The following is a 27,240-nucleotide window of genomic DNA, read 5'->3' as shown; positions in this document are numbered from 1 at the left end:
AGGACAAATTTCAAGGTTTGTCGAGGCTGTCTTTTTCTACTGCTTAGGAGAAATAGGGGCTTGCTTGCCCCCTCTCCAGACAGATGTGCAAATATTACAGAGGCAAGAGATCCAGTGGTTCTGGGATGAGAAAGGAAATTTCCTGTCGGTTGCATTAAGTGGGATGACCAGACTGGCAGGTGCCTGTAATTAATCTTCCTTTTCCTCTGTGGAATGCAGACCCAGGGAGATCTGCAGATCTTCAGATGCCCTTGAGCTGACCCAACCCTGGCAAACAAAGTAGTCACTATTACAGTGGAGGGGTCCTGTGAACGATTTTCCCCTCTGCAGGAAACGCCACTTCCTCCCTCTCCCTTCCTCTAAGCTTCTCATTTATCCTCCTGACTAGATACTCCTGCTGCTGAAAGCTGCTCTTAGGCATCTTGGGAGTGGACTTGACATCTCTGATTCACAATAACTTAACCCTGTGGAATTTGACTAATATTTCTCAGCTGTCATTCATTCATCTTGCCTCATGGCTTTGTTACTTCAGCTTAGTTACAAAATGGGAACAAGGGAAATTCCCACTCCTACTGGGATGGAAGTTCCTGTATATATCAGACACTGTCCTGTTCTTCACATTAGCTTATTAAATTGCACATTAGCTGAAGGTATGTAACACCTGCTCTTTTCTGTCTGAACACATGTAACACCAGGGTTCAATCAAAGAGTTACGTTATTTACTTGTTTATTTAATTTGTACGTGTGCGTTCTTGCTGTACTGGGGATCTGATACAAGGCCTTATGCACTGATCTACGTTCCCAGTCCATAATTTAGTTCTTTGATATGCATAGCCTCCTCTTAAATCAGCTTAGTCTACTTGGGTTTGTGAAGCAGTGGCTTTGGTTAATTCTAATGTTGCCAGTGTTAGTATTGGTAGAGTTTTGTTTTAGTAATGCCCAGATTGATTTTATTCCTAAATCCTTTACAGTCTTAGCTACCTTAATACTATGTGTGGGTCAGAAGGAGTTTCTGAAATTGGCATGGTCTATAAACAGCTACTCGACAGCCTTTTGTTGCATTGATTAATTGATTCACAAATTAATTAAGGGTCTTTAGTGCCTGTAATGTACAGAAAGCATTACTGGAGGATGCTAGGGCCCAGTAGTTAGGACACAAACTCTAAGGGCAGATTAGCTGGGCTTGAATTCAGGCTCCTGTCTTAGACAACACCTTAGTTTTGATTTTATTTCATTTCATGTTTTGCCTGCAAGTATGTTTGTGCACCACTTGCACACTTGGTGCTCACAGATGTCAGAAAAGGGCATCCGATGCCCTGGAGCTGGAGTTACAGACAGTTGTGAGCCACCATGTGGGTGCGGGAATCAAAGGGGTCTACCAGAAGAATAATACATGCTCTTAACTGCTGAGCCATCTTTCCATATTAATCTTTTTATTCCTCAGGGTTTTGCTCATAAAGTGAATATTAAAAGGCTTACCTCCCGAGTAGGTGTGAGGTTCAAATAGGCTTCATTTTTTTCATTCAAAAAAATTTTTTATTCATTTTACATACCAACCACAGATCCCCCTCTCATCCCTCTTCCTGTTCCTTCTTCTTCCCCCCCCCAAGGCCCCCATCCCCTCCTCCAAAAGGGTAAGGCCTCCCATGAGGGGACAGCAAAGCCTGGTACATTCAGTTGAGGCAGGACCAAGCCCTTCCCCCCTGCATCAAGGGTGAGGAAGGTGTCCATCCACAGGTAATGGGCTCCAGAAAGCCAGCTCATGCACCAGGGATGGATCCTGATCACACTGCCAGGGGCCCCTCAAACAGACCTAGCTACACAACTGTAGGCTTCATTTTATAAAGAGCTTGACACACAAGTAACTGCATGATCAATGGTAGATGTTATTTTACAGAACAAAGTGACTGAAGAATATAGACATACATCTAAATAAAAGCAATACACTTTAGATGGTGACCTAAGATGCAGAAGTAACAGTAATGTATAATGAAATTTTGGGGGGGGCGGAGAAAAGATTATTTCTAGGTAAAGAGGTCAGAGAGGTTTCTCGAATGAAATAACATTCCAGTTGATATTCGTACTGTCCACATTAAACCTGGAAATAGTAAGCTGTTATAAACCAGTTAACAGGAGCCAGAGTTTAAAATAAGGCCAAACAGTTGCAAATGACAGAAATAAAACAAAACTTTCTCATGGGAAATTCAAGGAACATGGAAAAGGAGACACAAAAGAGAGAGACTCTCCACAGTATCTTTTTGCCCACAATCCAAGAAGCTACTCTATGACCAATGTGACATATGAGGTCAGGTAGATGTATGCGTTTAGCTTATTTCAGCCACTGTCTAAGTAAGCAAAAGCTGCCGCTGACTTTCATTGCTGGTAAGTTATCAATGGCAAGAGACTGTGTAAACATAACATATGCTTGGATAGAAAATAGAAAGAAGCATAAATCAAGAAATTGAACGAGAATAGGAGGCAACACAAAATATGATAAGAAGAAAATATTTGCATTCTTAAGTACCTAAATGGCAATGTGTCAAATGTCCAATTTTAGTGCATTCACTGTATGCTAAACTCTTTCAGATACCTCTAGTCCCTTGTTTTGTATGGATGGAAGAGAACTTGATAATTGAAATGCCAGAAAAAGGAAAAGTACTGTTAGGAATTATAGTCATGGGTAACAGAAAATTATCAGGTTACTTGGGCGGGTAAGCATCCTAAAGAGAAATGAGCAAATAAGTGTAGTAAAGAGCCACACTACTGTACAAGCTCTAGGTCTAACCAGCACACAGTGATTATACTCAAAAGTATATCTGTTTCCACAGTAAAGCTAAGTAGGAAAAGCTGTCATGTGGATAAGTGTGGCTTTACAGTCAATGGTTATTAAGTTATTTACAATGACTTTTTGAAATGACATGTTGACAGGTCATATTATAGTTAAGGAAGTTGTGCCCATTGCCATGCGACCAAAGTTTCAGGGTTTAGTAAATAAGAATAAGCAACAAAGATAGACAAAACTCTTTCATAACTACCCATACAGAATACCCTAATTTCTTTTTATATAGGCAAAAAATAAACATTGCTATTTACTGGTCTTCTAGTTCACCACTCTATAATTAGTTTCTTTGTGTCATAAACAAACTTTTCTCTGGTAAAGCAACAGTTGAGAAAAGTATAATCAGCAGCCCCGAGAAGTAACACAAAAATGCGCTTCCCAGTCATTTCTTCACTTGCTGACTTTAGGTTTGTGACTGGAGATAAACCATTAATTACCTTTACCAAAATAGACTTACCATTCATATATGGAAATAATGATTTTCTTAAACAGTACAGCACTAATACTTCAGTATACTCGCTGTCCCTACTGCATTTGTATTTTAAAGTGTTCGCAATCTGCCATCTTTATGAAATCTAACAACCATTGGTTTCAAACAAACTCTAAAGATTAAAGTGTAGCTTTCGGTAAGGAAAAGAAAAAAGGGAAAGTGCTGGTTTCTTTTTAAACGTCTCTGGTAAGTTAATGTTAATCATATAGCAAGACTTCTCTAAGCGGAGTTTATCCAGACACAGCGAGTTAACGAATTTTCTAGCTGCTTCCGAACTACTGCTCCTCTCACTGGGGTGGGTCTTGGACGAAGAATTCGGGCTTCAGAGCTCGCTCCAGTCCCGGGCTGAGGCTGCAGCGTATCCACGCTCGGGTGCGGTTGCGTACGTTTAAGCGCTTCCCGCTCTCACCGGTTGGGTTAAGACTTGTAACTGCCATCTGGCTCGTAAATTTGTCTTCGTGCTCTGTCTGGTGCCCCCTGGTGCTCATCACAACTATAATCTTAGGTAGTAGCAAAGGTGGTCCAGGAAGCACTAAGGCTATTTTGAAGAAAAGAATTCCATTACTGTAAACTGTACGGATCTAGGTTTCCCGATTGGTATAAATCACATATGTACACATAGGCAAGTCTAGTAAAGAAAGGGCTGTTTTACTAAGCCGTCGAGGGACGGAAAAACAAAACAAAAGGTAAATAAATTTTACCCAACTATAGAGGCGGAAAGTCAACTATGCCCGCTTAAGTTGGTAATCAAAGATCAAAGATGTAGACTATGTTCGAACCCTACTTCCTCCCATGCTTGTCACCAGCCTCCCCCCTCCCCCCAGTTAAGTTTCTGGCAAAGCAAAGAGGGTTCGCGCTAATCCTCGGTTTTATTTAGTAGGCAGCCCATCTTCGCAGCCAAAGTGCTTGTTTGGGAACTGGAGCCGAGCATGTGGTCTTAAGTTGTTGTGGAGGGGAGAAGGACGAAATATACGTGTCTTCCCTAACCCATTTAATCAATAGTGATCTTTTATGTACTCTTCACAAAGTTTCCCGGGAGTCTTCGATCTCAGGCTCTGGTTATCCAGCTTTGCCTTCCTCTCCACTCCCACACCCCTAGTCACTCAACACTGAGGAGGCTCTCCATTAAAGGCGAACAACAGATCATTTTTCATTGCATGGCAGCTCTATGAGCTATTTAAGCAGAACATGACGGAAGCCTCTCGTTCTCTCCCCATTTCTTTTTTTTCCTTTCCTTTCTTCTCTTCTTTTGCAATTGATTCCTAAATAATGATTTTGGTAGGGAGCACCGACTTTGGAACTGAGCGACCCACGATGACGCTCCCATCAGGCTTTCAGGAGGGGCGGTTTTCAAAAAAGGAACTACAATTCCCAGGAGGCACTAGGCTAGAGCACTCGCAGGGCATCACGGAAGTAGTAGGAGCCTTCCTTCCCGGTCCCTTTCACGGTTTCCACTCTGAAACTACAAACCCCATGGTGCCTCGAGACCGGCACGCCTGCGCGAGAGCCCCCGAGAGCGATGTGGGCGGGGCCGCCCGGGGCAGCGGGGGGCGGGGTCCAAGCGGGCTGTGTGGAGGCTTCAGACATCGGCGCCATTTAAAGCGGAGAGTTTTTCCCGGGCGGACGCGCTTCTTCTGCTCGGCCATTCCGCCCTCCCTTCTTCGCTGACAGAAGGCGCCTAGCGGGGTGACTGCTCTCTTCTCTCCCTGTCCCCCTCCTCCCAGTTCCTTCGGTCTTCTCTCCTCCTGGCCAGAGAAGTAGCGGAGCCCGGGCCCCGCGGTGAGCGGCCCTCCCCTCCCCACAGTTCCCTCCCTCCTCTGCCGCCGGCGCCGGCCAGAGAGGGGAAGAGGGTTCGCCAGGCCCGGGGCGGGCGGGGAGGCCTCGGGGACGGGGGGGGCCGCTCCTCAGTCTTCGAGGTTCCGAGGCTTCGGCCCTCGGCGCCTGGTGATGGACGCCCTGTGAGACGGGTCCCCCCCCTCGCTGGGGCGCGTGCTGCCCGAGGCGGCGGCGGCGGCCGCCGAGTGACCGGGAACCCGGGCCGCGGCCCTCCTTTCCCCTGCGCGGCCCCTCCCACTCCTGTGCCCCGGGCTGCCACCGCCCGGCGTCGGGGCTCGTCCCTCGCGCTCTCTGCCTCCGCCCTCAGGGCCTATCCCGCCGTGCTCGGCGGGCGGCGGGCGGCGGCGGCGGGAGCTGAGCCGTCTTGGCTTTGGTCGCATCCGCTCGCCCGGGAGCCAGCCCCGCGCCCTGGCCCTCATGACTGCGGCGCTCCTGCTGCCCCAGCCCTCCCGGCCAGCGCTCGCTGCAGGATGGATGCGGACTGTGCGGCGCTAACCCCCGTGGCTCCGCTCCTGCCTCGCCCGCCGACGAGCCCGCCCCGTGAGCCGCAGCAGCCTCGGTGCCAGCAGCAGCAGCCGCAGCAGCCGCAGCCGCCGCAGCAGCAGCCGGACCCCGAGTCCCGCGTCGCCCTCGGGCCGTCTTGTCAGTGCTGAGTGGGAGTCGTCCGGAGGCTCCGAGCCCGCCGTAGGAGCGCTGCCCAGCACTTCTTGGGGGGGCTCTCCCGGGCCTTCCTGTCCCCCTTTCTCGTTCACGAGTCCGAGCCCGCACTCTTCCAACCATGTCTGACGGCGCCGCCGAGAAGCAGAGCGGCACGCCGGGCTTCCTTTCGCCCCCGGCGCCCGTCCCCAAGAATGGCTCAAGCTCCGATTCCTCCGTGGGCGAGAAGCTGGGGGCCACGGTCGCCGACTCCGGGATCGGCAGAACCGAGGAGTACCGGCGCCGCCGTCACACTATGGACAAGGACAGCCGTGGGGCGGCCGCCACCACCACCCCGACGGAGCACCGCTTCTTCCGCCGGAGCGTCATCTGCGACTCCAATGCCACCGCGTTGGAGCTGCCGGGCCTCCCCCTGTCTATCCCCCAACCGAGTGTGCCCGCCGCCCCGGTGCCTCCGAGTGCTCCACCCGAGCCTCACCGAGAGGAAACTTTGACCGCCGCCGTCGCTTCCCAGGTGTCTCAGCAGCCCTCAGCTGCTGCCGCCCCTGGGGAACAAGCCGTTGTAGGCTCGGCCACCACGACCGTCCCCAGCAGTACCAGCAAAGACCGCCCGGTGTCCCAGCCCAGCCTCGTGGGGGGCAAAGAGGAGCCACCGCCGTCCATAGGTGGAAGTGGCAGTGGCGGCGGCGGCGGCAGCGCTAAAGAGCAGCAGGAGGAACGGAACATCCAGCAACAGGATGATATCGAAGAGCTGGAGACCAAGGCCGTGGGCATGTCCAATGACGGTCGCTTTCTCAAATTTGACATCGAAATCGGCAGAGGGTCCTTTAAGACGGTCTACAAAGGTCTGGACACCGAAACCACTGTGGAAGTCGCCTGGTGTGAATTGCAGGTAATGTCCCATCTCCTTTCATATTCGGTCGTTTGGATCTCAAATTTGGCTCGGTTAAGCCCGTTTATCGAGTTCATTCTTTACTTGTAATTCTCTGACTCTGAGTGGTAGAGGGAGGCCAGCTTCCGAAGAGGTTGAAATTGGGAGATTGTGGAGCTTGTAGTTAGGTGTTTGGAAAAGATAGGAACTATTGGTGTTAAGAGAGATTGCTACCAGGCATGAGGTGAAAGTCATTTAAGTACAAACTTGTATATTTAATGTCTGGCAGGGAACGTGGAATTACTGGAGAAGGGTTTCTCCCTCCCACCCTCTTGAACTGGGGATTGAACCCCGGGCCTGGGCAAGTGCTTTCCCACTGAGCTATATATATCCTCAGCCTTTGGGGAAATTTTTTTGCTTTAAGTAAATATCAAACCTTTTTTTCCCTTGTGCACTTCAGTCTCATCGGAGTCTTTGCAATAATGAACTGCCTTGTGTGTTTCCAACTCCGAGATCAGGTTGGTAGATAAGAACTCTGTGCCTTAAGATACAGCTTACTTGATAGCAGCATAGGCATTTAGTAAATAATAAAACAGAAATGTTGTCCAGGTGTGGCAGGACAGGCATGTAAGTCCCAACTGCTCCAGAGGCTGAGGCAGCGAGGCAGGAAAATCTCAAGTTCAAGGCATAGTGAGACACTTTTTTTTTTTTTGGTTTTTTGAGACAGGGTTTCTCTGTGTAGTTTTGGTGCCTGTCCTGGATCTCGTTCTGTAGACCAGGCTGGCCTCGAACTCACAGAGATCCACCTGGAGTGCTGAGATTAAAGGCGTGTGCCACCACCGCCCAGCGTGAGACATTCTTAAAAACATTAAAACAACAACCCAGTCCCTGACCCCCAGTTCTCTTGTCTCCTTCCATTTAAGTGCTTTGGGACTAGGAAGGTACAGTATGCACCCACCTACAGATGCTCAAGCCACGTGGCTCCTGTGATCCAACACTGCTCATTAGAGTGGCTGTCTTGATCCTCTTCAGTCAATAGTAAATAGTAAAAGTCCATGCAAAATTGTAGAAGTGCTTTGAAAGTTGTGTAATTACCATCATTGTTGTAATCTTGTTAAAAAAGATTTTTGTGACAGTGTCCTAAAATATAGTCTAGACTGGCCTGAAAATTTTGGGCCCTCTTGTCTTAGCCTCCAGAGTACTAGGGTTACAAGTTTGTGCCACAATGCCAGGGATATAAAAGATTTTAAACCAAACTTCCCCTAATCTCAAAGGGAAGTTTTCACTTTATAAATAAAGTGCAGCTATATTCTAGCCTTAAATAGATTAGTTTGGACACTAATTTACTAATTGCTTGATTTACAGCAATAATAACGAATATTAGAAAGCGCCTATGTAAATATCAGTTTGTTAGCCCTTGTTCTCACCAGAAAATGAACATGTGTTAACAGTGGAAGCAGAATTTCAGCTATATTATAGATGAAAGTGTCACTGTTAATTTCTTGCCAAGAAAAGGGACCAAACCAAAATAGTTGAAAAGTAAAACTGAAATAATCTCAGAACTTCATTTACCCAAGAACTAGTAAATAAGTGACTTGGTTTCTAAATGACCCAAGGCCATCTGAAATGTGAAAGGAATAATGTCTGGGGAATTTGCTTCTAAATATCTAGTGAGGGTGAGAGAATGTAGCAGTCATCCACCTTCAACAATTACCAGCACATAATTGTTTTGTGCAAGGTAGTTAATCAAGCTTTCCTCTCTACTTCCCTATATGCTTTAAATTTCCTCTAATTGAAATAAATGGTTGGTTTTTTGTTTGTTTGTTTGTTTTTCTTTTTCTTTTTTTCCCCCCCGAGATAGGGTTTCTCTGTATAGCCCTGGCTGTCCTTCGACTGTCAAGCTCTGTAGACCAGGCTGGCTTCGAACTCACAGAGATCCACCTGCCTCTGCCTCCTAAGTGCTGGGATTAAAGGAGTTCACCATTACCACCCAGCTATTTGTTTTAAAAATAAATTTGTCAAAATATCCCTGGTCAATCATACTCAGTAATTTAGATGTAATTGATTTACAGGAAGACACTTCTTTTTTGTGCCAAGGATCTATTGTTACTGATCCTGGAATTTAATTCTATTACAGTTTCTTTTATGAATGTGTGCTTCTACTTTTTATTGCTACTATTATTCATTCATTCATTCATTCACTCATTCATCTATTTATTTATTTGAGACAGCCCAGGCTAACTTGAATCTATTCTGTAGATCAGCCTGGCAACCAATTTAAAGCTTCAACCTCCTAAATGCTGGGATTATGGGTATTATTAGCCACCATGTCTGGTCCTTCCCAACCACCCATTTTAAAGTACTGGATTTATTAAGTATTGAGAATTTTATGGGTCAACTTTGTTAGTTTCAGTTATTCACTTACAAAATATGTATGTATGAATGTATGTTTGTATATTTTTGTTGTTCTGGGGATTGAACTCAGGACCTTTTTTTTGTTGTTTTTTGAAACAGGGTTTCTCTGTGTAACAGCCTTAACTTTAGCTGTCTTAGAACTCTGTAGACCAGGCTGGCTTTGAACTCACAGAGATCCTCCTATCTCGCCACCACTGCTGGTGAACTCAGGACCTTTTTTTTTTTTTTTTTTTTTTTTGGTTTTTCGAGACAGGGTTTCTCTGCGTAGCTTTGCGCCTTTCCTGGAGCTTACTTGGTAGCCCAGGCTGGCCTCGAACTCACAGAGATCCGCCTGGCTCTGCCTCCCGAGTGCTGGGATTAAAGGCTTGCGCCACCACCGCCCGGCTAACTCAGGACCTTTTGCATGCTAGGCAAACTCTATAACATAGCACTTAGCAGCACTTAGTTATTTCACATTTAAAAGGACTTTTCAGACTGTGGTTGGTTGGTTTTCCCTTTGTCGTTAAGGACTGATAGTTTATTGTCCTGGAACTAATAATACATTGTAAAAAGCTCAATTTATCTTGTGTCACAACAATAACTTTAAAGCTCCTCAGCTTTTCTCAGAATATATTAAATTTTTGGACTTAGTTCTCTATGTAGATGTGGGTGTGATCAAACTAAGGAGAAATCTTACCTTGACTATTATTTTTAATCCAATTCACCATTTGGGAGCAGAACCAACTGGATCCTAGCTTATAGAATAAAGTCCTGGTTTTCAGAACTTTCATGCCTTTTAACCAAGCTTCTGAAAAATTTTCAATTTTGATTTAAAAAAATATTCCCTTCCATAATAAAAATAAGCAAATCTTCTACTATAAGAACACTTTATAGTAGTAGTCAGGCAGTAGTTTTGTTTCTTTCTTTTTTTTTTTTTTTTCTTTTGATTTTTTGAGACAGGGTTTCTCTGTAGCTTTGGAGCCCTCTTGGAATTCTAGACTTGGCTGGTCTCAAACTCACAGAGATCCACCTGCCTCTGCCTCCTGAGTGCTGGGATTAAAAGTGTGCGCCACCACTACCCTGCTCATTTTGTTTTTGATCAAAGTATTAGTAGTTCAATGTTTTGAACTTTTATTTTTGGGTCCAAATTAAAGGACAATCCTAAGGGTAATAAGTAAAGGGTTGGAAAGAAAAAAATACCTCTTTTTTATATTGAAGGTATGTTTCCTCCACTCCCTCATTACTAGCATTTGAACCTACCACTGAAATATATCTCCAACCTGAACATATACTTGAATATAGTTTTGTTTTTGCAAGACAGGAATAGTATTGTATTTCATTAAGTTAAAAATCTGAGTGGTTTTTATTTGTTTTGAGACAAGGTTTTATTGTGTTGCCCAGGATAGCTTTGAACTGCTTTTACCTTCCTAGCACTGTGATTATAGGCATGTACCACCATGTCTGACTTTAAAAGTCTTAAGTATGTTAAAACTAGAAGAATGGCCCTGGGAAATGCCTCATCAGGTAAATGCACCTGCCACTAAGCCTGATGTCTTTAGTTCAATCTCTAGCACCTACATTGTGGAAGGAGAGAGCCAGCTTGTGAAAGTTGTACTGTGACCCCTGCATTCTTGCTGTGGCATGTGTATAACTACACACATACATGAATAAATACATGCAAAATTGGATGAAATCTTAGGCTATCTCTCCCATCTACTTGTTTGTTAAATAAGGACCTGAAATCATAGGCAGTAAATAACTTAGCTTAGGTTAAAAAAAGAACAAAAATTAAAATGGTTAGGATCCAGTAACTTGTGAGGTATTAAAAGCAATTACAAGTTGGGCCTGGTAGCACAGGCCTATTTTATTTCAGCTACTCAAGGAGGCTGAAACAGTAAGATCACAGTTTCAAAGCCTATCTAGGCTACAGAGTAAGGTTTAGGACAGCCTGGATAGCTTATCTCAAAGAGGGCTGGGGAATGTAGTTCAGTGATAGAGTACACTTGTGCACAAAGTTCTGGGTTCAGTCCTCAGTATCACAAAAGTTAAAGGAAACAGCAGCTGTGATTACCTGCATAAAACTTGCATAAGATCAAGCCAGCCAAAATTCTGTCATAGATCTGCTCTTCAGTCTCTATCCCTTCCTAAGGAGTTTTTGGCAGTTGGTAGCTTATCTAGGAGGGAAAAGCATTCTTCTTTCATGATGTTCCCACTAGTAGGTTTCTCATGCTCCAGTGGATGGTCCCAAACCCATGCAACAACAAATTGGAGGTTATTTTTAACGAGTCATAAAGTTGAGGGGGATGTGTTCGGAGATATATAAAGGGACTTGGAGGGCAGAAGAAATGGGAGTGGATATGATCATATTTGATTGTGTATACATGTATAACATTCTAAAAAATAAAGATGAATTATAAATTTAAAAAAAGAAAAGTATTTTTAAAAAAGTGCTGCATTTGTACTCCCAGTAGATTGCTGGCTGTCAGATTTCTTTTTTTTTGCCCCTCTGTGTAATTTTGGTGCCTGTCCTGGAACTCACTCCGTAGACCAGGCTGGCCTCCAACTCACAGAGATCCACCTGCCTCTGCATCCCCAAATGCTGGAGTGCTGGGATTAAAGGCGTGCAACACCACCGCCAGGCCTGGCTGTCAGATTTAAAGTCCTCTAACAATGGCAAATTATATTTACATCATATGGGTATATAGACTTAGAGTCACAGGTAATATTTTGATACTACAGTCTTAAGTAATAACTGAGAACTCTATCTGCCCCACCTCCGGTTTTTCGAGACAGGGTTTCTCTGTGTAACAGCCCTGGCTGTCCTGTAAGTAACTCTGTAGATCAGGCTGGCTTCGAACTCAAAGATCCACCCACCCCTGCCTTTCAAATGCTGGGATTAAAAGTGTGTGCCACCATGCCTCCTGGCTCCTAAGTGTACAATATAAATGTTTCAGGATTAGCAATACTGCAGAAATGGAATGTGGTTCTGTGACTCAAACCATAATTTATTCCTTTGCCAGTTTTAAAGTAACCCACAGAACTGAATCCCCTCATTTGATTATTTATTTATTTATTTATTTATTTATTATTTTTTTGAAATAAGGACTTACTTTGTACCCCAGGCTGACCTATAACTCACTATGTATGTGACCTAGGCTGGTATCCGATCCCATTTCAGCCTTCTGAGTGATAGGATTACAGGTATGAGCCCCCACATCCAGATCATCTTTACTTTATAGTATAAAGGCAGCTGCTATACACATTTTAAGAATGATTGGTGACTTTGAAACAATACTTTATCTCTTTTAAACAGAATGGAATAAGAAAAAATGTGATTTGGGTTTGGTAAACTTGAATTTAAGATGTATGTTAGCTTGGTGTGGTGGTGCAAATCTGCAACCCTAGCAACAGTCATTTAGCAGAGCCAGGATTTGAATGTAGGCAGTCCAGTTTTTAGGAGACTGAAACAGGATGGTCTCCTACAAGTTCAGGATCAGCTTGGGCTACAGAATGATAGATACACTATTCTAAACAAAACAGAACAACAAACCCTGGAATATATATATATTGCTGTAGGAGGTAACTGTTGTTGAGAATTATATTTTGTTGACTTAAAAAAAATGTTCTTTTTCACAGTCTTAAGATTTTAAATGCTGTCTGGGTATAGTGGTGCATACCTTTAATCCCAGCACTTGGGAGGCAGAGGCAGGCAGTCTTCTGTCAGTTGAGGCCAGCCTGGTCTACAGAGAGAGTTCCAGGACAGCCAGAGCAGTTACAAGAAACCCTCTTTTGAAAAACAAAAGTAGGTCAAAGCTTGGTCATGAATATTAACTGTGATTAAGTAGTGTTGTATTTATGTTGTTGTTTTGAGGTTATCTATGAACTTAACTTGTTTACACTTAATTTTGAAGAGTCATGTGGCAAATCTTACTCTTTTATTCTTTTTTTCCCTTCCTTTCCTTTCGAGACAGGGTTTCTCTGTAGTTTTGGTGCTTGTCCTGGATCTCACTCCGTAGACCAGGCTGGCCTCCAGCTCACAGAGATCCACCTGGCTCTGACTCCTGAGTGCTGCGATTAAAGGTGTGCGTCACTGCTGCCAGTCTACTCTTCTATTCTTAAGAGTTGAATGTGATGCTGGTGCTTTCACGTTCCTTAGCTTCACATGGCCTTTGCCCCTAACATTTTGATATAACCTGTCAGTTTCCTAAATGCCAGCTTTGCTGGACTCCTTGTTTCTAGAATCTGCTGAGACCTTTGTTGTATCCCCCTTACATATACTGGGAAGTATTTTTCTCTTTAGATTCCATATATAATTCTTAAAATATTTAATCATATTTACTTGAAGTTATTTACATGCTTTTGTTTATTTCACTGGTCTTTGAAAAGTTCACTATGGCATACTAGCACACTATGTAACATAGAGAACCAAGGCAGAATACTTTCATTTTACATTAACTGCTTTAGAGTAAAGGATGTAATCTGTATTACTGATTTATTAGCAATGTGTCTTAACTGATTTAGGATTGGTGAGGATCAATTGAAATAGTATGTGAAGGTACTTTGAAAAACAGGAAGTATATTATAAAACAAAAAGTACTTTAAGTACTGTTTGAAGGCTATTAATGGTTAATTCTTATACATCAAGTATGCCTATCAAAAGTGTAATCCTCTTAATCCAAATAAAAGTATTCTTGTTTGTTTCTTTGTTTTGTACTGCTGAGTTTCAGCTTTTTACAGATGTTTCTATTTTTTGGTCATCTTATACTTTGGATGTCTACAGGTCTTTTGTAATCAAACACAGACCAGTGTGTTAAATAATGAGAGATGAAACTAGTGAATCAGGCCACTGATGCACACATCTATTTACAGATTAAAAAGATTGCTTAGGATAACATATTTGTAGTGGATTTAAGGAGTGAATGAAAGGATGTAGAGACAGTAACTGTTGCCCATTTATTTTGTTTTGCAAGGTTGAATGAACAGGATGAAGAATAACTGGTTAAGGAGAAGACATAAATAAGAATGAGACTAATGAACAATCAAAATGTCTTTAAAAGTTGAAGCATTGGGCTGGAGCGATTGCTCAGTGGTTAAGCACACATACTCTTTTAGAGGATCACATTTCAATTTCTAGCACCCACATCAGGTGGCTCCAGCTCCAGGGGTATCAGATACCCCTGACCTCAGTGGACATCTGCACTCATGTTCACACAAAGACACATATAATTTAAAATAATGAAAATAAATAAATACATTGAAGCATTGAGGGTTGTGAGATGTCTCAGCAGGTAACACTAAGCCTGTTGACCTGAGTTTGATCCCAGGGACCCACATAGTAGAAGGAGAAAACAGAATCCCGAAAGTTGTTCCCTGTATATGTATAGGAGCATGTGTGCTACTGTGCATCTATGGTCTTCAGAGGGCAGCTTTCAGGACAGTTGTTTCCTTCCATTATGGGTCCCAGGGATGGAACTCTGATTCGCAGTTGTTTTTACCCACAGAGGCATCTCACCAGCCCAAACCAGCAAGATTTTCAGTAAAATTCCATTACACAAAAATTTCTGAATTATTATTGTTTCTCAAGAATGCTCTTGTTTTTTATTTTTAAACAAAAAGTTTAAACACTACATACTATTTGTAGTACTTTCTTCAGGCTTTATATTTAAGTAGTATTTGCAAAGTGATTTTTTTTTTTAAGATTTATTTATTTATTACAGAAGAGGGTCTCATTACAGATGGTTGTGAGCCACCATGTGGGTGCTGGGAATTGAACTCAGGACCTCTGGAAGAGCAGGCGGTGCTCTTAACCTCTGAGCCATCTCTCCAGCCCCACAAAGTGAATTTTTTATAATTAATTACTGGGGAAGGGTAATTCAAAATTACTGACACTTGCTTGCCTAACCCTACTGTATAAAATATTTGTAATTTCACAGCTACACCACAGGGAAGATAGTATAGCTTTTTGAGTTTTATATTTGAGGAAACAAATTGAGGTTTAATAACTTGTTTAAGATCATCAGCATGCATGGGTTTGGTGGCACCAGGGAGGCAGAGACAAGTGGATCTCTGTGAGTTCCAGGCTGCATAGTAAGACCTTATTAACACAACACCCACCCCCACCCCCAACCCCTGGCCTCCCCTGTGAGACTTTATCTTAGTTCTTGTTCTTTCTACTAGTAAGTACTTTCTGGAAGAAATGAGTTAAGAGTTTAGTGTACTTCTAAGTCTTGTTCCATTTAGCAGTTATTTATAATGTCACACATTATACTTCATCCTTAAACAAATCTCCACTTAAATGGCCTTTTAGGCAATATACATATATAGATTCTAGAATGTTTGTTGTATTAATTTAATGTGCTTATAGATTTTTAGATGTTATAGATATTGGTTATTGCAATATTACTTCTGTCAGGATTAAGTATTTTTTTTTTTTTTTTTTTTTTTTTTTTTTTTTTTTTTTTTTTTTTTTTTTTTTTGGTTTTTCGAGACAGGGTTTCTCTGTGTAGTTTTGCGCCTTTCCTGGAGCTCACTTGGTAGCCCAGGCTGGCCTCGAACTCACAGCGATCCACCTGGCTCTGCCTCCCGAGTGCTGGGATTAAAGGCGTGCGCCACCACCGCCCGGCAGGATTAAGTATTTAAAGAGAAATATTTCTTATAGTCACTGTAAGATTATTATTGTGGAAACAGGATGTTGCTTTACTTCTAATAGCTTTGTGTAACTAAAGTTTTGCCCTCAAAGTAGAAAGATTTTTGTCATTAAGAGGGTTTCTCTGTATAACATCCCTAGCTGTCCTTGAACTCACCATGTAGACCCACTTGGCCTTGAACTTAGAAGTCCGCCCACCTCTGCTTCTGAGGGCTGGGATCAAAGGTGTTTGTTTGCTTTAAAACAATAGCTCCCTATATAGTTCAAGCTAGCCTATAACTGATAATTCTGCCTTGCCCTCCTCAGTGCTAGAATTATGGGTGTGTAGTACCTGGCCTTAATATTTTTATTAATGGTTGCTTCTGATGTTCTCTGTACTAGGCAGTGGAAATGCTAATTTTTTTAGAATAGACTTTAGTGTTTTAAAGATGAATAGGTATGAGTAAACTCCAGCTTTAGCATTTTGGGTTTGTATTACTTGAGTCTTTCTTGCTTCTAGGTTTGGTTGTGTTTTCAGTAAGTGATGCTGAATTATTAATGTGATATTTTTAGGTTTTGGGAGCTTCTTTTTTGGTTTTATAATCTAGGGCATTTGGTTTTATCAACATTTTTAAATTTGTAGAAGGGACTGGTGTTTAATTGTTGGTGGCTAACATTGGTGTTCAAGGATTGTGGATTGTTGGTTAAGAGTTCTTTTTTTCTATGTTCTTTCAAAGGTAACCCATATCTATTAATGCTCCATGGAATAATGGAGTTATAACCTGCAAGATAATTTCACCACTTTGTTATCAGTTGGTATGTTACTTGGGTACCTACCAGCCTACGTGCATGAGTACAATGTAGTTGGAAGTTTTCCTGTGTCCCGGCCAGCTGGTGGTCGGAACAGATCTCTCCCACTTGCATCCCCCAAGTAAACACACAGAGGCTTATATTAATTATAACTGCTTGGTCATTAGCTCAGGCTTATTACTGACTAGCTCTTACACTTAACACTTAACCCATAATTCTTATCTATGTTTAGCCACGTGGCTTGGAACCTTTTCTCAGTTCTGCCTTGTCATCTTGCTTCCTCTGTGTCTGGCTGGGACTCCTGACTCAGCCTTCCTCTTCCCAGAATTCTCTTCATCTGCCTATACCTCCTGCCTGGCTACTGGCCAATCAGCATTTTATTTATCAACCTATCAGAGCAACACATTCATAGCATACAGAACAACATCCCACAACAGTAAATACACATTGGATTTGGAAAATTTAAGACAAAAAGAAAGTTACACTAATAGTTAAATAATAAAGACAACATTACAGGTTAAAATAATAATATTTGGCTATATTGGTTAAATATACATTATTATTGACTTCATTTATGTTAATTTTATTTACATTTTTCAGCATTTAAATTTTAAGTTTCAGTTAGCTTCATTCTGTTTCTATTGGCTATCACAAACTTACCCTTTTAAAATGCTATATAAGAACTGATGTTGCAGTACCAGGCACATATGTGGTACATATATATACATGCAGGAAAACAGGAAAACATACACATAAAAATAAATAAATCTTTAAAAACTGTATTTACTTTTGTGGCTATGTTATGTATACTTTCACAGTGACAGTTGTGTTATTGTCTCACTTGTATGTTATGAACTAGTATTTATTGAGTTAAGATATTACTTAATATGAAGTAAATGGCATATCAAACAATACACTACTAAAACATAATTCTTAACATCATTTCTCTTTAAACTTCTGTTATGGTGAGTTGTGGCTTCAATAGAAGCTTCTTGATGGGATATAATGTGAAAATATATTAAATTGAAGTGTGCATGCAAAAGACTTGTTCTTGAATTTAAAGAAAAGGATGAAAATCATGGTTTACATATTCTAATTTAAATGTTTATTTTTGTGTATGGTGTTCGTGAATGATACTATGCATGTGCCATAATTTGAGTGTGGAGGTTGGAGAATAATAACCTGGGTATCTGTCCGTACCTTCCACCTTGTTTGAGTCAGGATCTCTTTTGTTTGCCACTGTGCTACCTACTTCAGGCCAGCTGGCCTACAGCTTTTCAGGGGGATTCTGTCTGCATCCCCAAGTTTGGTCTATGAGTGATGGAATATTTGCCCTTTTTAAAAAATGTGTTCCAAGGACCCAAACTCAGGTCTTGAAGCTTGCACAACTGTCTTCCCAGTTCATTCTCATTTAATACTTGTGACATGTAAGCAGTCAATGTTATTTTAGAGAAAACTGAAATTAAATAATTTACCAAGACTACAACTAGCAAATAGTAGGATTGGAAGATGAGCCCAGATCTTTTTTGTTACCTTCTTTCTATTCTCATTTTAAAGGCTGAGCATCCTCTTAACTTTATAGTAATTGCCTTGTTAGTGGACATTAAAATAGTTCAATTTGTTTGTGGACTAAAGATTAAAATTATTTTTTCAGTGTTCAGTTTTGGTGTTATATTTTAAATATATAAAGTTGAAATTAGATTTCAGTGTGTTCTTAGTTTGTATGGCATTTGTAACTGGGCTGAACTTTGGGAGATAAGTCACATTGTATGATTTTTCCAATGACTTGGAAGAGGGTATTAAATGAGGATCTGTGAATAAGAATGTGGAATATAGAAAATTAAATTAAAACAGTGTGAGTCATAATTGTTGACTAGTGTTTACAAAGACCTGGTCATACAGAGTAGGTATTCAGGAACTTCAAAGATAAAAGATTGGACTAAATAACTTCCTGAGCCCTTAATTACTACTATTCTGTGGTTTATTGAGAATTATGTGCCTGTGTTATTCTCATTCCTGAATGAAATGTAGTATTACTTTAGTTTTACTTTTGTAGCTCAATGGTAGAGAGCTTGCTTAGCATTCATGAGGTTCAGTCTCTGGTTCATGTCAGCATTTGGAGGTTTTCAGCTTTGTTTCTTTTTGAAAAGTTAGATTTCGTCAGTTAGGTGCTTATATTACTTTAAAATAATCATGAATCAACAACAATCTTGAGATATAGCTAAATAAGGCTAACCAGGAGTGATTCAGATATGACTAATAACGTGTTGTGTGTGTGTGCGCGCCCGTGCCTGTGCCTGTGTCTCTGGAAATTGAGCCCAGGGCCTTGTGCTTATTAGGCAAGTGTTCTATCACTGACCTGCTGCCCAGGAATCAATAACTTCTTTAATTTTTCTGAGACAGGGTTTCTCTATGTAGCCCTGTCGGTCCTGGAATTCTCTCTGTAGACCAGGCTGACAACAGATTCACAGAGATCCACCTGCCTCTGTCTTCTGAGTGCTGGTATTAAAGTGTTGGCACACACCTGGCAATCAATACGTTTTTTAAAGATTTTTTTTTGTTGTTTAATTTTGAGTTGGTGTCCCAAAACAGAGGCTGGTCTCGAATTCCTAGTTCTTTCTTTATCTCCCGAATGCTGGCATTAATTATAGGCTTGTGCCATAACCTCAGCTTAATTATATTTTAGAAAAATGTGTGAGTAAACACATTAATATATGAGAGGATTTTCTGTTCTCATTTAGAACTCTGTTAGGAAAAGAGCTTAGGTATGTAAGTGTGAGTTTAATATAAACACAAACACATAGCCCTTTTGTGAATTGACTAGACTATAGACCAAAGTTAGTGTATTTAAAAACATCTTGTCATGAAAGTGGGGAGGGTTGATAATTTGAGGGATGGTGGGAAGTAGAGGGATGGGGAGGGAAGTGGAAAGCAACGAATAGGAGCAAAGCCATGTACACATGAAAATGCCATAATATAGCTCATTTGATATGCTCACTAAAAACATAAAAAGAAACAAAATGCTATTCACAACTAAAGAAAAATATCTTAGGTCAGCAAGGTGGCTCAGGTGACTTGTTGCACAGCCTGGTGACCTGAGTTCTGTCACTGGAACCTTTGTAAAGGTGGTAGGAGATAACTGGCTCCACACAGTAGTCCTCTGGTCTCCACATGAAAACCATGGTAAATGTGTCCACACACATATGAATGCACACATAATAATAGTAAAGTCTCTATGACTGTGCATATGGCAGATTTGAGGAATGCAACATTTTTTCTTGTTTTGGATATAAAGGACTCAGATACTTGAGTTAGCTTTCTTTTTTTCTCTTGCTTACACTTTTTTTCTTTCAATTTATCCGTACTTTACTAGTTTGACTCATCCTAAGAGCCAGTATTTCTGCCATTCTCATGGCTGAACATTCTCTTAAGTTTGTGATTTTGTTGATAGTCATTAAAGGTGAACAGATAATGTCTGTAGAATAACAACTAATAGGAAACATGTTGGAGGGTGATTTCTTTGCATGTAATATTACAAGTTTATTACGAGTACTGGGAAAGAGGGGGGTGGTAGTACATCTTTGGTTGTATATTAGTTATGAGCTGCCCTTTACTTGCAGTATTTGTTTTGTTTGGTTCTTTATATAGAGAATCTTTTCTAACTCAATTTTGTGTGTTGATTGACTTTTTGAGATAGTCTCATTGTGTAACTAAGATTGTTCCTGAACTCTTGAGGGCCAGGCTGGCTGGCTTCAGGCTCATGAGCCTCCTTATTCAGTCTCCTGACTTTGAGATTATAGATGTGTGTCACTCTGACCTGTTAGCAAATTCAATTTTAACTTCAATTTTTGTATGTTTGTTTTTACTAATCAGTTATTATCGAAGATTTATTTATTAGGTGATGAGAATGAGGTATTTTTCAGATATTTAAGATAATACTTTTTTAAATAAAGCTTATTTATTTTAGTAAGATATAATACAAATCACAAAAATACAGAATAGTTCAATTCAGTTTTGTAGTATTTTGCTTCTGAATTTAGGTACTATAGAAAGGAGATTTTATGACCACGGCTATGCATTCCTAAACAAGTGTGTTGCATTCCTAAATGTAGTGTGCTGCATGCACTACTGAGCATAATGTGAAAAGAAAAGTGCCATAAAAAGCTAAGTACCAAGTAACTAGCTAGAAAAAGCTTTTAATGGGATGGCTGGCATGGTCATTAATCTGGTACACTAATACTTGGGAAAATGGTCACATGTAGTAGGGTACAAGTTGTTTTAGTTATTAGAATCCAAAGTAAGAGACTGTGAATTCACACTTAAATATTAATGTGGTTTTCTATAGCCTAATTTAGCTTAGTTTAGGAGACTTGGTTCAAACATAAACTGTAGAAGAATGACTCATTGGTAAAGATCCAGTCAACTTTAGGCCTCTGTCTTAAATATATTTCAGTTCTTTGATTCAGTCTTAGTTCTGTGACTCTTCCAAGTATTTGGATATACAGTGTGGTTTGCCACAGATACTTTCAACTTCTATGACCAAGAAGCATTTTAAGTAACACTTTCTACATTTTGACAGTAAATACACACATTAAAAGCCTAAAGTTTTACAAAATATTTTGTCTCATAAGAAAATGAGAGGCATTGTTTATAAACTACTTTGAAAAACATTTAAGGTATAAACCTAAAGTTAGATCCTTTTTTGTTTGTTTTTCCAGATAGGCTGGCTATGCTATTGCTATGCAGGTCAGGTTGCTCTTGGTTTTTTTTGTATTGAATGTTGAACTCAGAGCCTTACACATACTCTACCGTTGAGGTATATCATCAGTTCCCTTTTATTTTTATTTTGAGACAGGTTCTCATTAATTTCCAGCTGGCCTTGAATTTGTAATTCTCGTGCCTTAGCCTTTGGAATAGCCAGTATACTTTCTGTCCTTTTGTCTTTTTTTTTTTTAAATAATTAAACAAATGGTTTATGTATTTACTACAAAATGAAAATTGTTGGCTATATGAATTTTAGTTTCTTTCTGTCATGTCTAATAACACAAGCTCTGCTAACTTCATTCTTAGAAAGGAACAGATGATTAAGGTTTTATTTAACAGCTGAAGTTGAGTCCATGTAAAGTTTCTTTTTTTCTTGTTTTTGTTTTCTTTGAGACAGGGTCTCAATTTGCTCTGGAACTGAGGTTGACCAAACCCCACCTCCCACCCCTGACTCTCCTGCATGCACTGGTTTATACAGTGCTGGAGATCCAACTCAGGGTCTTGCACAGCTAGGCAAGATTCTGCTAACTTTGCTCTGTCTTAGACTTCCATATAGATAATTAAATTATCTGTTAATTTTTATTTTAAAGATTTTAGGTTTTTCTTTTTTTCTGTTTTGATTTTTTTGAGATAGGGTTTTTCTGTGTTTACAGCCCTGTTCCACCTGCCTCTGCCTCTTGAGTACTGGGATTAAAGACATTGGCCCCCACACCCTGATAAAGATTTTAGTTTTAATTGTGTGTGTGTGGTTGTGGGGGAAGGTTGTGCATGTGTATGCAGTAACCAGAGACCAGAAGAGGGCATCAGAGCCTGTAGAACTTGAGTTACAAGTGGTTATGAAACACTAATTTGGATATTGGAAACTGAAGTTCAGATCTCTGCAAGAGCAGGGCACATTTCCAGTGATGAGCCATCTCTCCAGACCCAATCTATTAGTTTTTTTACTTTTACTTTGAATTTAATCTTTGTTGAAACAAGATAGTGACACTAAAATTTTTCAGCAACTTTTTGGACTTGAGTTTTTGAGAGATGTTTTGTAAAGGGCTTCTGCCTCCAAGTGCTAGGATTAAAGGTGTGTGCCACCACATTTTGATAGTATTTGTTTCATGATATGAAATTTAGTCTTTAGCATGGTTATTTTTGTTATGATAGTTTTTTGTTTTCTTTCTTTCTCTCTCTCCCTTCCTCCCTTCCTCCCTCCCTCCCTTCTTTTCTTCCTTTCTTTTTTGCAGGGTGGGGGTGTGTTGAGACAGCGTTTCTCTGTATAGCTCTGGAAGGCCAGCCTGGGCACATATCAAGATTCTGTCTCAAACAAACAGAACTAGAACAACAAAAAGTGGAACTAGACAATTTTATGACTTTAAATAAGTAATATTTTGACAAATTAACAGCTCTGTAGACCAGGCTGGCCTTGACCTCAGAGATCCACCTGCCTCTGCCTCCTGAGTGCTGGGATTAAAGGCATGGACCCCACCCCCCTCCACCTCCTGGCTGAATCCTTGTTTCTTGCCCTTGATTTCTTTGTTTTGAAGTACCTATTATATGTATCTTTTCTCTCCTAGATGAGTTGTTTCTCTTTTTTCCTGTTTTAATCTTTTGGTTCTATTTACTATGAATTTTTCTAGGAAATTTTGATTTGACCATGCTATCGAGTTTTGGTTTTGCTATGACATTTATTTTTTTAACTTCCAAGACATTAAAAATAAATTTTTTTCCATATATAAAAGGTATTTATGGGGCTGGGGAGATGGCTCAGTGGATAAAGTGTTTGCTGTGTTATTAACTTCTAAAGGATTATATAGCAACCTGTTCAGGTAAATGGACATCTGTGAGAAAAGGCCCTTAAGAAATTTCTAACCACAATTTTAAAAGGACAGCAAATCTGCCATTGTTTCATACTTTGTGTGTAGCCTCAGGATTCTCCTGTCTCCTCTTCCACAGGGCTGGGATTACTGTAGGAATTTACCTGGTTGCTCAGGATTGGATTCAGGTCCTCATGCTTGTCCATCTCTGAGCCATTTTTCTAGCTTCCTAAAGTTTCGTTCTTTTTTCTTGCTCTCTCTCTGTATCTATAATCTGTGTCTGTCTGTCTGTCTGTCTGCCTGTCTCTATCTATCTATCTATCTATCTATCTATCTATCTATCTATCTATCTATCTATCTATCTATCCATCCATCCATCCATCCATCCATCCATCCATCCATCCATCCATCCATCCATCCATCCATCCAATCTATGGCAGGGTCTCTGTGTACTCCTATCATCTGTGTCTGTCTGTCTGTCTGTCTATCTATCTATCTATCTATCTATCTATCTATCTATCTATGGCAGGGTCTCTTGTGTACTCCTGGAACTTGATATGCACATCAAACTGGCCTCAAATTCACAAAGATCCTCCTGCTTTTCTCCTGAGTGCTGCCTCTACAGCTGGCATGGTAATGTTGCATTCTTGAGTGTCATCTTCCCCTCCCCTGCCTAAGTTTTCAGTCCACTTTGTTTAATGTTTATTCTTTTAAGTTGTAGAAGACTTTACAAGGTTTATAGTTTAAGTATTTGCTTAGCCCTTTTCTCCTTTTCTTCCCTGCTCCCCTGTCCCTTTTTTCCTTCTATTATATAGTTATTATATATATATATATATGTATGTATATATATATATATATATATATATGTTATATTAGATAGAAATGTCAAAAAGATTAAATGGTTTCAGTTGGCTGGTAGAACTACATTTAGCCAGGTCTAGGAAAATGAGTTATAGCTGTAGTGGAAAGTGAACTGTGTGGTATATTTGGAATCTGATGATAATATTTTACATTGTTTCTAACCCCAATACAGCCTGATATATTACAAACTTTGTTAGGATTTATAGATTATCATAGATATTGTGGGTGTTTATATATGTGTGTATGCTGTATTATATAGTAAAAAAAAATCTATTGAGTTTAGAATAAAAATTTAAGTGTCAGTACCAATTCTAATTTACCATCTTTACATATTTGAAATTAAGAACATAAGGTCTTTCTCACAATTAAGAGAAAAATCATATCAATAGTGATACCTATCTGGAAATTTTCCTGTGTGCCCAGCATTGTAGCATACAAATGCTTCTCTACGTGAAGGTCCTTTATACTATCAAGTGAAAAATTTTTGTACAATATGAATCTTAGTTTATGTGAAACCAGCTAGTTATGGTGGCTCATAACTGGAAGGCTGAGGCAAGAGCATCAGCTTGAGTTCTAGACTAGCCTGTGCTACAGAATAATACTGTCAAAAATCAAAATGGTTGTAAAACTTAGGTCTGTGCTTATTTTTTAATAATTTTTTTTTTTTTTTTTTTTTTGTTTTTTTTCGAGACAGGGTTTCTCTGTGTAGCTTTGCGCCTTTCCTGGAGCTCACTTGGTAGCCCAGGCTGGCCTCGAACTCACAGAGATCCGCCTGGCTCTGCCTCCCGAGTGCTGGGATTAAAGGCGTGCGCCACCACGCCCGGCTGCTGTTTTGGGTTTTTTTTTTTTTTTTTTTTTTTGTTTTTCGAGACAGGGTTTCTCTGTGTAGCTTTGCGCCTTTCCTGGAGCTCACTTGATAGCCCAGGCTGGCCTCGAACTCACAGAGATCCGCCTGGCTCTGCCTCCCGAGTGCTGGGATTAAAGGCGTGCGCCACCAACGCCCGTAATAATTTTTTTAGTTTATGTAAATGGATGTTTCCTGTCTCGACTACCTGCTATCCATTCCAGCAGCTGCTTCACAAATAACTGACTTGGGGATTTAATATAAATTATAAATACTCAACCAATAGCTCAGGCTTATTACTAACTAGCTCTTACATTTTAGGTTAATCCAAATTTCTTATTTACCTTCTGCCACATGGCGGTACCTTTATTAGCATGGCACATTCATCTCCTGCTCCCTCTGCACCTGTCAGTGACCCCTCACTCACCTTTCTCCTTCCCAGCATTAGTTTGGTCGCCTCACCTATACTTCCTGCCTAGCTACTGGCCAGTCAGTGTTTTATTAAACTAACTCAAGACAAATCTTTACAGTGTACAAGAGCAAGTTTAAGCATATACTTACCTCAAGGGGTACTTTAAGAGAGAATTTTATTTAGATTCTTTTATTTTCTTTGCCTCCATGTGTATGTATATGTGTCATGTGCATGACTCTTGCCTGTCGAGGTCAGAAGAGGGCACTAGGTCCCCAGAGCTAAAGTTATGGATGGCTGTGAGCCACCATGTAGGTGCTGGGACCCAAACCCAGGACTTCTGGAAGAACTGCAGAGCCAATTTTATATCCCCTGTTTTGTTTGAGACAAGGTCTCGCTATGAAGCCCTAACTGGCCTGGAACTCATAAAGAGCCAGCTACCTCTTGACTGCTGGGATTAAAGGCATTTACTACCATGCCTGGCTAAGAGGTATTTTCTTTCTTTCTTTCTTTCTTTCTTTCTTTCTTTCTTTCTTTCTTTCTTTCTTTCTTTCTTTCTTTCTTTCTTTCTTTCTTTCTTTCTTTCTTTCTTTCTTCCTTTCTTCCTTTCTTCCTTTCTTCCTTTCTTCCTTTCTTCCTTCCTTCCTTCCTTCCTTCCTTCCTTCCTTCCTTCCTTCCTTCCTTCCTTCCTTCCTTCCTTCCTTCCTTCCTTCCTTCCTTTCTTTCTTTCTTTCTTTCTTTCTTTCTTTCTTTCTCCTCCCCCCCTTCTTTAAAAAATATTTTGTGTAACCTGACACACAAAGATGGGAAGCTATTTTATTTCATCAAATATTTATTAAAGATTTACTTTGTTAAAAAAATGAAGAAAGCAGATAAAACTGTTTAAAGCTTATTTAGTTCAGCCTTAAAGTATCTAACATTAGTTAATATAATTGCTAAGCCATTTCCTGATAGTTTTCTTCTCATTTCTGTTTGCTGCCATTAGCATTTTTGGCTTTTGTATGTATTATTACTTTTTAATTATTATTAATTAGTAACTTATTATGTATTTAAAACATGTGCCCTTCATTTAACAGTCTTATTTACCCATGATCTATAACCAAGAGTGCTTACAATAGATGAGGGGAATTACAAGATTTCTTGGTACACAAATATTTATTTTTTCCAATAATTAATACCTAGCTAGGGAGAGGAACTTTCTTAATTGTCTTTGTAGTACCTAAAAAGTATTACTCCCTCTAATTCAGTTATGCCCTCCCCCCTTTAAATGGGAGAGAGAGCATGTTAAAGAAAAGTTTCCTTACAGAGGAAAATTGGCTACATGAATCTACACCCTATCATTCTCTCAGAATACAAATGGGCATCTAATAAAATAAGAAAATAAAAATGGGGGCTGGAGAGATGAGATGGCTCATAGATTAAGAGAACTGATTGCTCTTCCAGAGGATCTAGGTTCGTTTCCCAGCACACAACTGTCTGTAACTCCAGTTCCAGGGGATCTGATAACCATGGCGAAACACTAATGCACATAAAATAAAAATTTTTAAAAAGAAAAGAAAAATGAATAAACCAGAATCGGATGAAGCAAACATACTACCAGGAGAAAAAGAGCCAAAGAAAGCACAAGAAACACATTTAGATACAGAGACACACATGTTTGCACACATAGAAATCCCATTAAAACACAAAACCAGAAACCACATTGTATACACAAAAGTCCTATAAGGGAGGGCAAAAAAGATACAATGAATAAAAAGAAAGGAATAAAAATAATGCCCAGAGAAAGCATTATGAGACAAGGAACCTCCAAAATTGCCATTGAATTTATTTTGTGTTAGTTATCTATTGCTGGGCATGGTCCTGTCTTTAGGAGTGGTTTGTGTACTCTGTGGTGGCTTGAAAGAAAATGGCCCCCATAGGCTCATAGGGAGTGGTACTATTAGGAAGTTTGGCATTTTTGGAGTAGGTGTGTCACTGGGGGTGGGCTTTGTTGAGGTCTCAGATGCTCAAGCCAGGCCTGCTGTGGCAGTCTCTCACT

General features: G+C 40.4%; 1 protein-coding gene across 14 annotated transcripts in view; it reads left to right on the top strand.

The window, feature by feature from the left end:
- Positions 1–5,219: 5,219 nt before the first annotated feature.
- Wnk1 (WNK lysine deficient protein kinase 1) overlaps positions 5,220–27,240 on the top strand; it is a 143,300-nt gene continuing 121,279 nt past the window's right edge. For 12 of the 14 annotated variants that reach the window (XM_076567793.1, XM_076567792.1, XM_076567791.1 and 9 more), the window contains exon 1: positions 5,220–6,714. In XM_076567793.1, the coding sequence (XP_076423908.1) occupies positions 5,944–6,714 (771 nt within the window). In that variant the 5' untranslated portion in view covers positions 5,220–5,943. The remainder of the gene's footprint in view (positions 6,715–27,240) is intronic. The other 2 variants (XM_042273999.2, XM_076567795.1) reach the window with 1 other exon arrangement.

This window comes from Peromyscus maniculatus, chromosome 3 (genome assembly GCF_049852395.1).
Source record: "Peromyscus maniculatus bairdii isolate BWxNUB_F1_BW_parent chromosome 3, HU_Pman_BW_mat_3.1, whole genome shotgun sequence".
NCBI classification, from domain to species: domain Eukaryota; kingdom Metazoa; phylum Chordata; class Mammalia; order Rodentia; family Cricetidae; genus Peromyscus; species Peromyscus maniculatus.
This window is presented reverse-complemented; position numbering and strand designations above follow the sequence as displayed.